Here is a 15089-nt window from a genome sequence, read left to right as displayed (position 1 = left end):
ATAGTACAACCAACAGCTCACACACCTTCCCACGCAGGCTTAACCAGCACCTTCCATGCTCTCTGGCTCGTGTGCATCTCTCCTTCCTTTTTCCCTTCTTACCCCCTCCCCAACTATATGTGGTTCTCCTCAGGCACTACTCTACAACCCAGGCCACTATCTTCATGCTCACCTGTATCAAGGCTCACAGAGGAGTTTCCCCTGCTGTACATCTACCGTGCTGATCAGCGCCTTGAGCAGCAGCTGCTGTTCTTTCAGCTACTGCAGGAACACCAACACCAGTGTCCCTTTAGTGAGGGGTATCTGCTGCATTTGTTAATTTTTACCAGATCTGTTCTCAAGGACACCATAAACTGTTGGAATGCAGTGGGGCGTTAATTTTCCCAAGTACATTTTAATAACAAAGTTCAAGTCTGCCTTTATATCCCTCAAGGTGTTGAAGCTACTGAAATAAAAATACAGTGAGTATTTACCTAAAACCACTTAGGATGCCTTTCTTCTAATAAACTTAACTTGCTGAATAGAAGAAAGAAATCCACAAAAGATTTTTCCTCCCACAGCACCAACCAGCTACTTCACTCACAGCAACGCATTCAGCTTGGGCCTCAGGATTTGACACCTGGGCCCAAACCCAGAGCAACACAACGCTGCGTGCTGCTCCCATGCGAATCCTGGTTGGCATAGAGCATGATCTCCCTTTGAAGTCAGCAGACCACATTCTGCCCAAAGATTCATTGTACCCCTCTCCTTCTCCACTAAAGAAGGACCACACGGAAGATATGGAAACATAGAAGGAGGGTGAAAAAAAAAAAATGCAACCAAATCAGAAGCTGGAAATGCGCTCTTCTTTTCCTTCTTTAGACTTCTTTTCCTCAAGCAAACCAGAAAACTTGTGCTATTTTTTTAGTTTTTATTTAGTATTTTTTAATTTTAATTAAATTAAATAATGTAAATAATATTTAAATTAATATTAATTAATATTTAAATTAAATAATTAAATTATTATTTAGTATTTATTAATTGTGCCAGCCCTATTAATACCTAAGATGTTAGCACACCCTTTCCAATATTCTCGAGTTCAACAGATGAAGAATTGAATTTGCGGCTTTACCACCTCTACAAGAACACTGAGAATAGTTTATTAGTAATGAAGCTGCTATCTTCAGAATATGGTGAAGAATCTCAAAGTGCTTCAGAGACTTGTATCAAGTAATCCTCACAGTCCTATCTGTTGTTATTCAGGTGTGAAGTTCCTCCACCTTCAGCATGCGTTAGAATTGAAATATTGTAAAGCCACACAGCACGACACTATTTCAAAATAAACAACATGTGGCATTTTAAGGCTAAAATACATACATACCAAAGGAATACAGACAACATGTGAGTCAACATAATTCCAATTTTCACCTATTGTCCACTCAGGTTTTCTACAGCAGCTTTTCTATTTCAATGCTCTTCAGAACGTCCCTAAAACATCAGGGCTACCTCTACAGTTTGTTTCTAGAGCACCTTCTCCTCCCCAGGTCTCAAGTTCAATCACAGCAAGTAAAGAGTCATCTGTTGGATCCAGTCTCCTCCCCCTCCATTTCTCCTCCAGTGTTTCCATCACTGTATTCTAAACATACTGATGCATTTCATATTCATTCATCCCAATTCACAATCACCCCACTTCAATTGACTTTCTGCTCTTTAGCATCCAGTCGCACTGAAATCTCTCTTCTTATCAGATACCTCACCCTGAAGTGTCCTTCCATTCCCCCAGTGAAACGAGTGACCACCTTTGTGCTTCACCCTTCATGTGCTTAATTAACTGCTGCCCCAGTGCAAGGTCACCCTTGGCATCTCCCAGACCTGGCCTGCACCTCACGTGTACTTCCCCTGCTCCTGCTTCCACACTGTGTGGATGTGCCAGGCATAGACCCTATGGCTAGGCTGACTTCTACCCCCGCATGGTTTTCCCAGCCCCTTTCTCTGGCTCCACAACCTACCTCCACAGCCTGATTCAGGAGACAGATACAGCTTAAGTCAGACACACCTTGAAGAGCCAAAATTGAACAGATGTGCAGGCTGCGGTGGTAGCAAATACCACATCATCTGCATTTGTGCTTCTAGAACTGTGATTTGTGGATTACCGATTGCCTGAAAGATTTACAAGATAGCTCATGAAACAACCACAAAGAAGCTTTTCATTTGCATACAGACAAAGGCAATGACACAACCTTATTTTTATTTATCCTATTTTATACTGAAAATCTTGCAACTGCTTTGTGATGTAAATGAAAGCACAGGAAAATTTTTTACCTTCCTCCTCCAACAAATAAGCAATAGCCCTCTCAATCTTTTCCTCTCGTACTTACTTAGTGTGGTAGCACATCTTACACCAAATAGCAGCTCAAATTGGCATTTCTCAACTTTCAAAAACCAGTGTAGGCTCCGAGACTTATTTCTGGAAGATCTATATGTCTTTTGAAAGATTATCTATTCATCTGCTTATTGACTATGCCTGTCCTGCTTAGACTGAAGATCTAAGAGGATTACAGAACCTGGTGGCAAGGTTGAAGGCTTGTTAACTTAATAAGCCAGTGGATTTAAAACTGTGTTAAATTAAACAGGTTTTGAAAATGGTTTAACTCTGCCAGCGTGGGTAAGATTTAAGAGTCTCCTTTCAGATCTTTATCTAGCTCATGCAAAAGACGACCACAGGAGACAGCAGCACACTGACATACACAAACAAGTGTAAGTCCTTGAGAAGTCTGTTTTCTTCTGGCACTCACCAATCTTCAAATTAAAAGCTCCATTTTTACTCCAAGGTGCATTACCACAGCACACCAACTGCACCTTTATTCTGCTTAAAAGAAGTTTCTTGAATAGCTACGCCCTATGTGTGCCAGTCACTTACCTGATCATCTCTGAATACTTCTAACGTGTAAATCAGTCAGAAGTGTCTGCATTTCTCATTGTTTTTAATACACATAAAATATAAACTACATAACCTGAAGTAATAGAGCATGCTAATGAAGAATAATTTAAAAGACCTGCTTCAAATTATTCAGCATTCATCCTCTCCTGTCTCTGTGCAAGCAAAACTACGTTCCATTAGTTCAGCAGTATAAAAGAGCGGGTTCTTCTGTCTGTAACCAGAGCTTTTCAAATGCTTGTCTTGGAAAATTGTGCTTCACACAAGATGAAACAGTGCTTTTGTTCTTCAAAAAGCTTTCCAATGTCCATGCGTATTTTCAAAGTTTAGGTACTGAAAAGGAATTCAAGAGAGGTAATATATACATCTTTCCTCTATTAAAAGGGGAATAGTTACCTCATCTTACTGTAACGTCAATGACATGAACAAAATTAGTTTTGTTAATGAAAATACATTACAGAATGAGGAAAGTGTTCCACTGCTTTTGAGTGCTCCAGCTGTGAGGAAGCTCAATAAAACATCCACTGGTGTCAGACTTCATTTCTGACCAAAAATTAAGACTGCTGTGCAACACTGATGGCACTTGCTTTCGAGAGGAGGAGAAGGACATTGGTATTAATTTTTAAGCACCTTTCAAAGGCTCACCTGTAATCCAAGATACATTTATGATAAATAGTTTACTTCCCAGCTTGAAGCTGTCAAATTTCACTCATTTACAGGAAGTAGAAATGGACAACCCACACTGAGCTCTAAAGAAACGGGGTAAGAACAGTTGAACTCCCCTTCTAAGACCTTTCATTTCAAAAGCTAACGAGCTAACATGACATCCATACATTTAAACCACATTTTGAAACCTCTGCGTGGAAGGCGGAATTTATCCGTACTGTTTTAAACACAATTACTGTGTGAAAGAAACAGCATATAAATGCATCAAAGAGAATCACGTACCCATTTTGAGGACGAGACACACATTCTTGCAGGCTGTTTTTCTACTTCCAAATTTAAGCATTTACAGTGCAGACGGAAAAACAAAATTAATCAAGGGTCACCTGAGACAGAGAAGACCCAGCCAATAAATTCAATTACTTCAAATTCTGAAGTGTTGACATTCCTGTGTTACAAAAACCTTATGCTGGATAATAAAAATCACATGCTTGAGTGTCACGTAAGCGTCACAACCATTAGGTCGTAAGGGTACGTTGGTAATTGATTTCCACCATGGATTGCTCATATTTGCCACAATTGATTTGCACCTACCTAGCAGCTCAGACTCCCAGACACCTTAGTGTCTGTAAATGGAAGACAGTTCAGTTGAACAGTGGTGTAACATTTTCCTTTCAGCTGTACAGCCCAAACATGCATGTTTCCACCCAACTCTGAATGGCATTCTGAAGCATAGAAGCATCAGATCATGGAACCACTGAACGGTTTGGGTTGGAAGGGACCTTAAAGGTAATTCAGTTCCAACACCTCTGCAGTAAGCAGGGTTGCCAGCTGTTAGATCACGAAGACAAAGAATTCCAAATGCTGAACTCAGCTTATGTGAAGTGATTATGTAGAATCTCCAGAACGATGACCAGCTCACCTGTAACCTCAACTGGCAGAACTGAAATGTTTTGGTTTTGATAGTTTTGTTGGGTTTTTTTAATGTTTTTTTTCCCCCCCCTGTTGTTTCTGCTTTATTTCTTAATGAAGTGACTCATCCTGCCAGGAAATTACATGGCAATTTGTTAATGCCAAAATACAACTCTGTACAGCTGCTAAGCGAAAGACTAGAACAGACTTTTGTTTGTATTGGCATTTTAGCGCTGCGCTGATAGTGACAAGTATTTCATCTCCTTTACAGAAAGATATAGAATACTGCAGAGACCATTCTGTTCCATTTTTTTTGCCCTCCAAGTTAGTATCAGCAAGCCAAAACACCATACAGTCTGACTTGCCCTTCACAAGTAGAATGTACACATATCACATTCACTGCTGTAACCAGGAAGCCATAGAGAAGCCACAGAGATCTGTGCAAACAGGATTATGGTGTCCTTAGCTTCCCCCCTCTCACCCAGTCTAATCCCCTCTCAGTACCATCTAAAGTTTCTGACTCACGGAAGAGACAACAATATTACTTATTTGCTCAGGAAGTACCTTTAAGAACACTGAAGATGATTATATGCATACACTCTAGAAAAACACCTGAATCCTAGTAATTTATTGACATTTAGGAGGATGGAGAAGAGGAAGAACAGACTTAACTGCTTGCCTCTGTGCTGACCGAACCAGCCAGGGGCCCAACCTACACACAGCCCAAGCAGTACCTACACGATGAGCACAAATGAAAGCAGTGACTCAAGCAGAACGCAGCAAGGCTTTCACTGGGATGATGCCCCCAGCACGATGATCAAACATGACAACTCTCTACCATACCACAGTCCTGACTGCACAGACAGCGCAATGCCTTGGAGACTTCTGTCATCTTCAACTATCAGCACTGTTGGGCCGGAACCTGATAGATTTGGAAACCAAAAAAGGACTTTCAAGACAGTTGAACTATTGTTTCTTTATGTTAACACTTCTTGGACCGCAGATATCAAAGCGTAAAAGAAATCCACCAATAACAAAACTGCAACACAGCGCTCGTAAAGCAGGCGCATCATTTCTAGGAAGCTACCTTTGAAGCTCTTCTGTCGGGTTGTTCTGACAGGTTGTTTTTCCCTCATTCAGATCTACAGGCAGCTAGAAATGTATAAATAACACATGCTATATCACTGCTCTTCAGTATTCTGAACGTGCGCCAGAGTCAAGGTATCTATTACTTTGTCAAGACATATCAGAAAGGCTTAAGCAACCTTCACAAGTTTGGAGGACAAGGGGAAACGATGTTAAGCTGAAGGAGGGCAGATTTAGGTTGGATGTCAGGGGGAAGTTCTTTACCATGAGAGTGGTGAGGTGCTGGAACAGTTGCCCAGAGAGGCTGTGGATGCCCCGTCCATGCCTGGAGATGTTCATGGCCAGGTTGGAGGGGCCCTGGGCAGCCTGGGCTGGTATTAAATGGGGAGGTTGGTGGCCCTGTGTGTGGCAGAGGGTTGCAGATTCATCACCCTTCAGGTCCCTTCCAACCCCGGCCATTCTGTGATTCTGTGAAGCAACCTTCACAAGTTTGGAGGGTGAGGAATGAGCAGAAGAGGCTGCTTTCTCTCAATATGCTATTCTCCCACTTCAGGGCTGCTCATTTCCTAAAATTAATCCAGCTCACCTCTAAACAGGCATTCTTGGTCCAAAAGAGCTGCTCTTAAAAAGATTCCCATGGGGTAATTTGAAAAGAAAAGCAAAGAAACTAGCATAATACAACTAACCCAAGAATTCACTGTTGATTTTCCGAGATGAAGCTTTTGTGCCTAAAAAAGAGGCATCTGATTGGGACTGAGACACAACAGATGCACACTTCCCTTTCTGTAAGAAGGGTAATGTGTGGACAGAGCTGACCAGATGATACCTCAGCTTCAATTACTGAGACACATATCTATCCACACTAAGATACACACGCAGCCAGTGATAAAAAGGAGATGGCACTCCTTTCACAACTGAAGGAGGTGAATCAACATAGCAGCACTAACCTATGCTTTATAGCCCTCATTCATTCAGTAGGTAATCATAAACACCATGCGAGCTTCTGCAGTCCAGACACGTCAGAGCATTTTTTTTCTCCTTGTTGCTTATTTTACTTTCCTTAACTTTGACACAGTCCAGGGCAAGTTGGACAGGAAAGGGAAGCAAGATATGTTTTCTTTTTCTTCGGAAGAAGTACACTATGTAAGATCAAAGATCATATGGTTGAATAAAGGACAGCGATGGAGCCAAAGGAGGAAGCTAAGCATATGATACAAAGGAGGCACTGCAACGGGAAGTCCTCTGAAAGACAAACAAGTGAAGAGAAGAATTCCAAGTTTAATTAGTACACCTGCAGTTTTAGGAATGCAGAGAACAGCAGGCCTACATGCACGTGTAAAACGAGGAAGAGGAAATACCACTTAAAAACCATTTCACTCAGGTAAAGGAGAGGGACAAAGAAAGATTTCCTGGCTGAGCCCCGTTTTAATCACCCCCTCTAGCTTCTCCTACCTTACAATGCATCTATTAAGCCACAGAACAAGAGACACCAACTATAAAAAAGCTCAGCAAAATGCTGAAAGAAACACAGCAATAGTACTACTGTGACTTTTATTTTTAAACTAGAACCTGGACCATCTATGTAAAGCAACTGTATAATTGTATTCGTACTGATTTCTATGGTAATAAAGAGAAAAAGAATAAAAGATTTTTGTACCATTAAAAAACAAAGACTGCTACCCTTCATGAACCCATTAAAAATACAGGCTATAAGCATCTTTTTTGTGCAGAAGTTTATGTTTTCCTGAATGATCAAAGCAAAAACCTGTAAATAGCTAAGTTAGAGTGCAAAAAAATAAAAAAAAAACACCACTGTAAAACTTAAACACATCTCCAGTGATGGAGGAAAACCAATATTAGATCAGGAAATGAAAGGAAGTTAAGACAGGCCCTCCTCTTCCTGAAGAGCAAATAATCGTAGGTGTGCCACTATGAAGGTAATGCCTCATTTATTTCCATGGAAACTACGACAGATACGAAGAGCACAATAACACTATTTGATAGAGGGAATTCCCAGCTGCAAAACACTACTTTTTAAACACGGTCACTACCATTAGCTATGCATTTTTGCCAGCCGTGAAGAAAAGCCTGCATGCTGTGCTTGTGAAAAGAAAAAAAAGAAAATAAATCTGCACCAGCAGAGCTGGCCCACTGTGTCACAGCTGCTCTCACAGCAGCGTTGCAAGGAAAATGTTGCTCACACAGTCCATCTTCCGTTGGCCTGGAAGCCAGAAGGCACCAAACAGTAAATGTGGTAGGACAGGACAGCCAATAGAAGTAATGTACAGTACTGTTTATAAACTGCTATGGCATTCCTGTGTTGCAATAGAAAGGTTCTTTTCTCTGGCCTGACTCTGGAAGTCTTCAGCTTAGTCAGCATCACGATCAGATGATGTCAGAGCTCAGGGTTTCCATAAGGATCAGCTCTTTCCAATCCCAGAAGACAGTGCACATCACCTTACCCGCAGAGGGCAGCATCTTGAACTTTGTCCACGGATGGGGAATTCACACACCACCAATCTGCAGACTGCAATTTTAACTCCATCTCATAGGGGCAGCACCGCATCTTGTGGCCAGTAATGATGTCAACGGGTGCCATCTTTTCCTGCGTGGAGGAACTCAATGGCACACCTTTGTTTCATAGGCACTTCTATGTCAAACACCATTCTATTAGGCTGTCCTGCTACCGTCTTTCACACAGAAACAAAACAGACCAGAATATAGGTAGGAAGCCTCTACTGCTATACCACCATCTGCCTCTGGTGTTGTGGGCCGACGTCATAAGTAGGAGGCATTACTTTCAGAGCAGCCCTCACACAACACCATTATGAACATGCAAACATATAAGAGAGCGACAAAACCAGAAGATTTAAGGGCCAAACCCACACTGCGGATTTATTTTTGAGTTTGGTTTGGGTTGGTTTTTTTTTTTTTTTTTTTTTTTTTTTCTTAGATCAAGCTACTTCAAAACCTAATTAGTATAACAAAGGAATCAGAGCAGTTTCTCACCTATTTCATCAAGCAGATTTCTGTCAGCTTGCAGAGAAAGACTACTATCAAGGTTCAAAGCGTGGAATTAAATATTTCAGCGCTAGCAGCGTCATTCACATTAGATATTCTCTTTTCATCCCTTTCAAAATACACTCACATCTACACACACGTCTTCCAGTCAGATACAAATTTCCCAAGATAAAGAATGGAACACCAGCTCCCAGCTATTTTTAAGCGTCTCAGTGAAGAAAAGGCAGACATTTACGTGGCTATCAAACACTCAAATACAAAAGGAAATCCTTTTAACAAATCAACACTAGGCACTGCACCATCTCTGGTCCAGGAAATGGATTATCAACAGCTCTTCAGTAATCTGGAAGTCAACTATTTAGTGAGCTCGCTGCGGTATCTACTGACCTCAGCTGAGACTGTGGACCCATTGTAAAACACCATACATCATCCAAAATAAAAAGTCCATCCTTGCCCTACAGAGTACACAGTTTAAATAGCAACTCAGACAAAGGACGTACTATCAGTCATATCTGCAGATGGGAAACAGAGGCACAAAGGGCTGCGGGTGACTTGGCTCAAGGTTGTAACAGACATCTGTGGGAAAGCCAGAAACTGAGCCCGGAAGCACTGACTCCTAGCCCAGCATTGTCAGATGGAGATAATTCTTCCTATTGCTCGTCTTCCTTCTCTCTACTTAATTAGTTATCTAGCAGCCATACACATTAATAAAGAGATAATCTGCTACTCTTCTATATTCATAATCTCCGTTAAATTTTTATCTGGCTTAACATAGCATAAAGAAGGCTTACAAAGAAGTAATTAAAACAGTACAAGCAACTGTAGATGTAAAATCAAAATCTGTTGTTTCAGAAAGTGTGAGAGGCAACAGAAGTGCATGTGCACGTTTTAGAGAGGCTTCTCAAAATATTTCCTAACCATGTCTGCCGAATACAAATGAACAGCTCTCCCTGCAGTCAGCACAGCAAACCCCTCCGAGTTGCACCTTGCTTCTTTCTACTTTCCTATGAAAGAACACATGCAGAAATGTGATTCAAACTGCACAGACAACAGTAAACTTCTCTTACAAAAAAAAAAAAAAAAAGAAAGAAAAACCAGATTTGGTACAGACCCCAAAAATACAGACCCCAAAAATCAAGCACTGCCAGGTAATGACTCGCTAACTTATCAGCACAAATACCAGGCATGAAACTAACTGCATTAGCAGCTGCATGTTTCTACAAGAGCGGATTTTTTCCAAGACATACACTTTACAACCTGATCTATCATCACAATACAGGCCTCTGCTAAGTGTCCTATTGGTAAACATCTGCATTTCTGAGTACTGTTTTGTTCTGCTGACTTTTGCTCGGTGCAGATTTTAAACACATGTTCCATTCAACATCTGCTGTTATGCGTGGTCAAAACCCCAAGTGGACCTCAAGTTTGTTTTCAATTCTTTGTTCAAGTTGCAGATCTATGAATAGCACATTTGCAATCCCACGGTTTTCTTCTGACATAAACAAAGACTCGCCAAGGTATCAGCTGGCCAGTGAGCACCATGCCTACAGCTGCAACACTCATTTCAGCTCCCAGCGGGTCCACGAATCCTGCCCCAAAGTCCAGCTGTGTAGGCTGCCAGCACGGCCTCTTCTCCTTAAGAGCTCTTGAGCGCAAAGGAAAACTCACTGCCAACACCACCCATCAAATCTGACAGATAAACAGGTCACACTTCCCAGGCCCTAACAGAAGAGAAGGCAGCCCATCAGACCCGCCACCCAAAGCTGAGCGCCCAGTTCAGACACTACCGCTGGGAAAAGACAGCGCCTGGATCTCTCTCTTCTCCTTCTTGGCCTTGCAGCTGCTTCAGCAGTTCCCAGACAAACCTATTAGAATGCAATGGAGTTTAATCTCTTACTGTTAAAACCTTAAACCTTACTTTTTGAACCTGGGGTACACCCACATCAGAATGGAAGCGTGGGGTCACATCGCAATGCCAGACTGCCACCTACTCATTAGTAGAAGCCTGCGGAATAAGATTTTGTTCGTGGGCTTCTTTCCTCCTCAGTTTAGAAGAACGTATCTCAAACAGCTGAGATGTTAGTGGTTAAGAAAAATGGAATGCTCAGAACAAGAAATTATTAAAGAAATGAGGAAGCCCCATCAGCACCTTAAGCGAGCATTTCCTAAGAGCCTGTAATGTTCCTTTACCTTCTTGTTTCAACGAAACATCACCATCTCTGGTGAAGACTCTGCTTTTAAGATGAAAACGAAGAAAAAAAAGGAAAGAGCTTTATGACTGTTCCCATTTCTGCACTGTAAGATTTCTCTCTACCATTTCTCACTTAGATTATACCATCAATACCCATTCAGCGTAAATCAAATCCATCAGGCTTGGCCAATTTTCTGGGAAGGAAAAACATCTTTATCTCCCACTTATCTATTTTGCCTACACCTGGTCCAGGCAACAGATGAAAAACAGAATCACAGAATGGCCAGGGTTGAAAGGGACCTCAAGGAAGATGAATCTCCAACCCACTGCCACATGCAGGGCCACCACCTCCCCATTTAATACCAGCCCAGGCTGCCCAGGGCCCCATCCAACCTGGCCTTGAACACATCCAGGGATGGGGCATCCATAGCCTCTCTGGGCAGCTTTGAGACCACCTAGGCAGCTCCATTCAAGATTCTGTGGAAAAGACAACCCTAACTTTGTTAACTAGTTGTACCATAAATAAACTAGCAGGAAAATTTATAACTTCTTTTTTCCCCTTGAATTTGTACTGCCCAAGACATACATGTCTACCAACTTAAACCTATCCTCTGCTACAGCAACTAGAACATTCTCCAGCACCTCCCAACTTATGCCCACAGTAGGCTTAAGCCTCCAGCAATAAGCATGCCCTCTTAAAACTGCCATAAGGAACTCAAGATAATACTTGTCTGACATCCCTTGTGGAAGTGACTTCAAAAGGCACCAAATTATTATCCACACCAAAAACAAGGAGCTCAACCACCACTTGTTCTCCCAGGCAAGGTGGCTGCTCAGAACAGCAGAGCTGGGCACTCATCTGAGGCAATTTCCATCAGGCATAGCACTGTGCTGCCTTTGTCCAACTGGCAGTCAGGGAAAGGTGCAGAGGGCTTTCTCCATCGAGACAGAAGGGAACACAAAGAGGTTTAGAACTCATACCAAGAAACAGCACTTGTTTAGTGGTGAGAGATTACACAGGCTACAGAAAGAAACAGGGTTATTGCAGAGGGAGGAATATGAGGTGCAAGGCACATTAACCCCCATCACCCCCAGCTTTATTAGATTTAAGGCACAAGGAATCATTTGTTTGTTTATTGCCATGTGTCACCACATACACCCAGAGAATGCAATACAGGCAGAACTCTAAAACAACAGGGCTGGCAGTCTCACAGCCATTGATACAGCTCAGGAAATGGCGTTGCAGTACATGCTGAATTAACCTTTTCTCTCAAATATGGCATCCTCTGAAAGGGAGTTTTTGAGTTTAGTATTACTTCAGGGTATAAGCAGAATGTTTATGACTTGACAGCCTTCACCCACATTCACTTCATTTAACGTAACAGCAACTTTCATTTATTAGTTCCCCTTCAGCAAAATTAGTTCAGGAAATCTGACTCTGCCACTCATCCAGAAACAGATTTTCCTCCCCAGCTCCCAGAGAAGAACAGTATTTGAAACCATCTTTATGCTATAGCTCACAAAACAAATGCAACATTCACTTCAACACTGTCCATTAAACCGGCACTCTGTCTTCCGAACTTTGTTTTTTTAAACAATTTAACACATAAAAAGGAAATACTGTTCCTTTACCCCCATTATCATTCCTCAGAGTAGGCTCATTCTTAGAAGCACTGGCCTCCTCATTAAAAGAAGGCCCTGGACAAAGTGGACAGAGGATGAGAGATCATCTTTCCTGTCTCCCAAAGGAAAGAAGACACAAGAATGCCTGTGTTACTCTAAATAGCTTTGAAGCTCCAGAAACAAAGACTTATTCAGACTTACTGTAAAACACTGACATCTACCACTAGCATACACAGAGTATCAATTAATTGCAGGAGGAATCCACATGGTCACAATTTTAATGGCACATGCTATAAAACAGCTAACGAGTTGAAGCAACATTCCATACGTTATCACTTTCTACTCTGTGCAACATCTGGAAATGTAAGTGCTCCACAATATCCTGTTGTGCAACACTGAAAAGAATATTCCATATTCCATTTTATTATTTTCCTACTGAGGCTTTGAGAAACTCTGGTGTGCACCCTCATGCATACACACTACATTCCTACATCACAAGTCTTCTCCAAAAAGGCATCCGTGACAATACACATATCCATATAACTTGTTTCTGTATGGTCATTTTTGCTCTATTTTGAGCCGAAGAGCTTCTGTAAAAGCAAGATGTCATAGCAAACTCCTCAGGGTTATGGACAAGACCAGATGATTGGTTTTGATTTTGCTGGTGTTTTTTTTTTCCTCTACAGAACTTGTTTCAAGGCTTAGCTTCTAAAACAGAAGTACATCACCTCCTCTCCCTTACCAACATATACACACAGATCAAAACTCATTAGCAGGAAGCAGCATGACACTCATCATTGTTATATTCTAGGGAGAAGAACCTAATGAGATTATCCAGCAGCTAAAACAATACAATCTAATGAAGGAACACCTGTGCTTGAAATTCTCATGCCAATTTAGGGGGTGCATCGAAGATGTTTTAGAAATGCCAGTCAAAACGCTTATTTGTCCCCAGAATTATGTATAAGCTTTTCCTCATTTGGTAAGTAAACGAAAACATTCAGATGTACCTGAAGATAAAGACTGGCCTTGCCAAGTACATGTGTAAACCCTCTCCCTGAAACTCCATAGGACATTTTGCTAAATTCAGCAAGAAGGTAAGAAACATGAATCGTTGGGACACCGCACGCCCATCATGGGAATGCAGGACAGGCAACATCCCCAGGAGGGCAGCAGGACCCTTCAGAGAAACCCATCTGCCTTGCTGCTAAGACATAACAGAGCAAGGTCGGTAGTCTCATAAATGATTATTTCCTGATAAGGGCTATAGAACAGATAACCATAAACAAGGCACTGCAGTCTCGATCATAAGGCACAACAAAGTTCACAAGTCGCATGAATCCTGTGAAGGAACCAGAGCACAGGCTTAAGACAGCGTTTGCCAATCGCAGCGCACTGATTCTTCTAATTGCTTCAAAAAATACTTTCAAGAAGAAAAGGACTGACAGGGTGAGGACTGAAAGGACAAACTTAACAGACCACGGCAATTCAAAGATCTCTTCATTTTCAAAGTCAAAGCTTAGCTCTTTAGAAGCCAAAGGCAAAACTTCCATCACCTTCAACACGAACTTAACTTCCCTCCCATCTTTAATACTCATCATACCTACTTTGCAGGAAGCGTACAGATAACCAGAAAGGGCAAGAGCCAAAGTAAGATCTCCAGTACGGAAGTATTATCCCTAATCGTCGATATTTACACAGCAATAAACCATCACCAATAAGAGAACTGATGCCAGACATCCACAACAACTGTCCAAAATAATTTGTTTTGCCACATATACTACCTGACCGATCTCATCCTGAAACAAAGGCAAATAACATTTTGAAACCACGAGAAAAAGGATCTCAACAAAACGTACCACATTCCCTCCTACTTACCCTAACAGGAGGGCTCCGTGCTTGCACCCTTTGCTGCTGCCCAGCCTGAGAGCTCTGCAGGTCCTTGGATCCGCAATTAGCAGTGATGGGGACCCTTAAATTATTTGAACCCCCGGTCCCACCAACAGTGCCAGGCTTCCGTGGCCGCTGTTTGATGCCATCCAGTAGTCTAACAAGCAAAATGTTGCTCGGAAGTTCATCAACACTGCAGTCCACTAAAGTCCTGCACTCGGGGCAGCGAAGCTCGTTGCGGGAGCTCACGATACCCAGCAGGCAGCGTTTGCAGAACGTGTGTTGGCAAGGCAAGACTTTCGCCGAGGCATCGAGGCGCTCCAAGCACACGGGGCACTCCAACAGATCCAGCAGAGCCGATTCATCCATTTTCTTCGCCGCGCTTAACCAAAAAACCGAATCTTCACAGTGCGTTTTGAGGACTCCAGGGCTATCATGTTACATCCATTCCTCCTCTGGCTGCGCTCTGTAATTTTTTGAGGGAGAAAAGCGTTAAGAAGCTCGAAAAAGAGTCACCGGGTCCACTTTCCCCTCAGATATTCCTACAACTAGCCAAACGTTGCACGTCTAGACTCTAATCCAACGCTGCGTATTCAATATAGGAAAGAAACCTTGAGACAGCACTAAATAACAACCACAGCCTACATTTAGGCACCCGATTAGTACAAATACCACCAACAGGAACAGCCGGGGGTTCGAATCCCAGCCGTCGGCAATCGGCTGTACCTCGGGCTGCGCCGCCGGGCGGGAAGGAGGGAAGGAAGGCGGGAGGAGCGGCGCCCAGGG

The 15089-nt window shown here is 42.3% G+C and overlaps 1 protein-coding gene across 1 annotated transcript in view; it reads right to left on the bottom strand.

Annotated features, from left to right (window-relative positions):
• The window catches only part of SH3RF1 (SH3 domain containing ring finger 1), a gene marked incomplete at both ends in the record, with an annotated part of 71305 nt that extends 56633 nt beyond the window's left edge, over positions 1–14672 (bottom strand). The window contains one exon of the mRNA XM_079534536.1: positions 14292–14672. Within this exon, the coding sequence (XP_079390662.1) occupies positions 14292–14672 (381 nt within the window). The remainder of the gene's footprint in view (positions 1–14291) is intronic.
• Between the last annotated feature and the right edge of the window lie 417 nt (positions 14673–15089).

Source organism: Tetrao urogallus (genome assembly GCF_951394365.1).
Source record: "Tetrao urogallus genome assembly, chromosome: 4".
Taxonomy (NCBI): Eukaryota; Metazoa; Chordata; class Aves; order Galliformes; family Phasianidae; genus Tetrao; species Tetrao urogallus.
The sequence above is the reverse complement of the archived record's forward strand: the minus strand, read 5'-3'. Positions and strand labels throughout refer to the sequence as shown.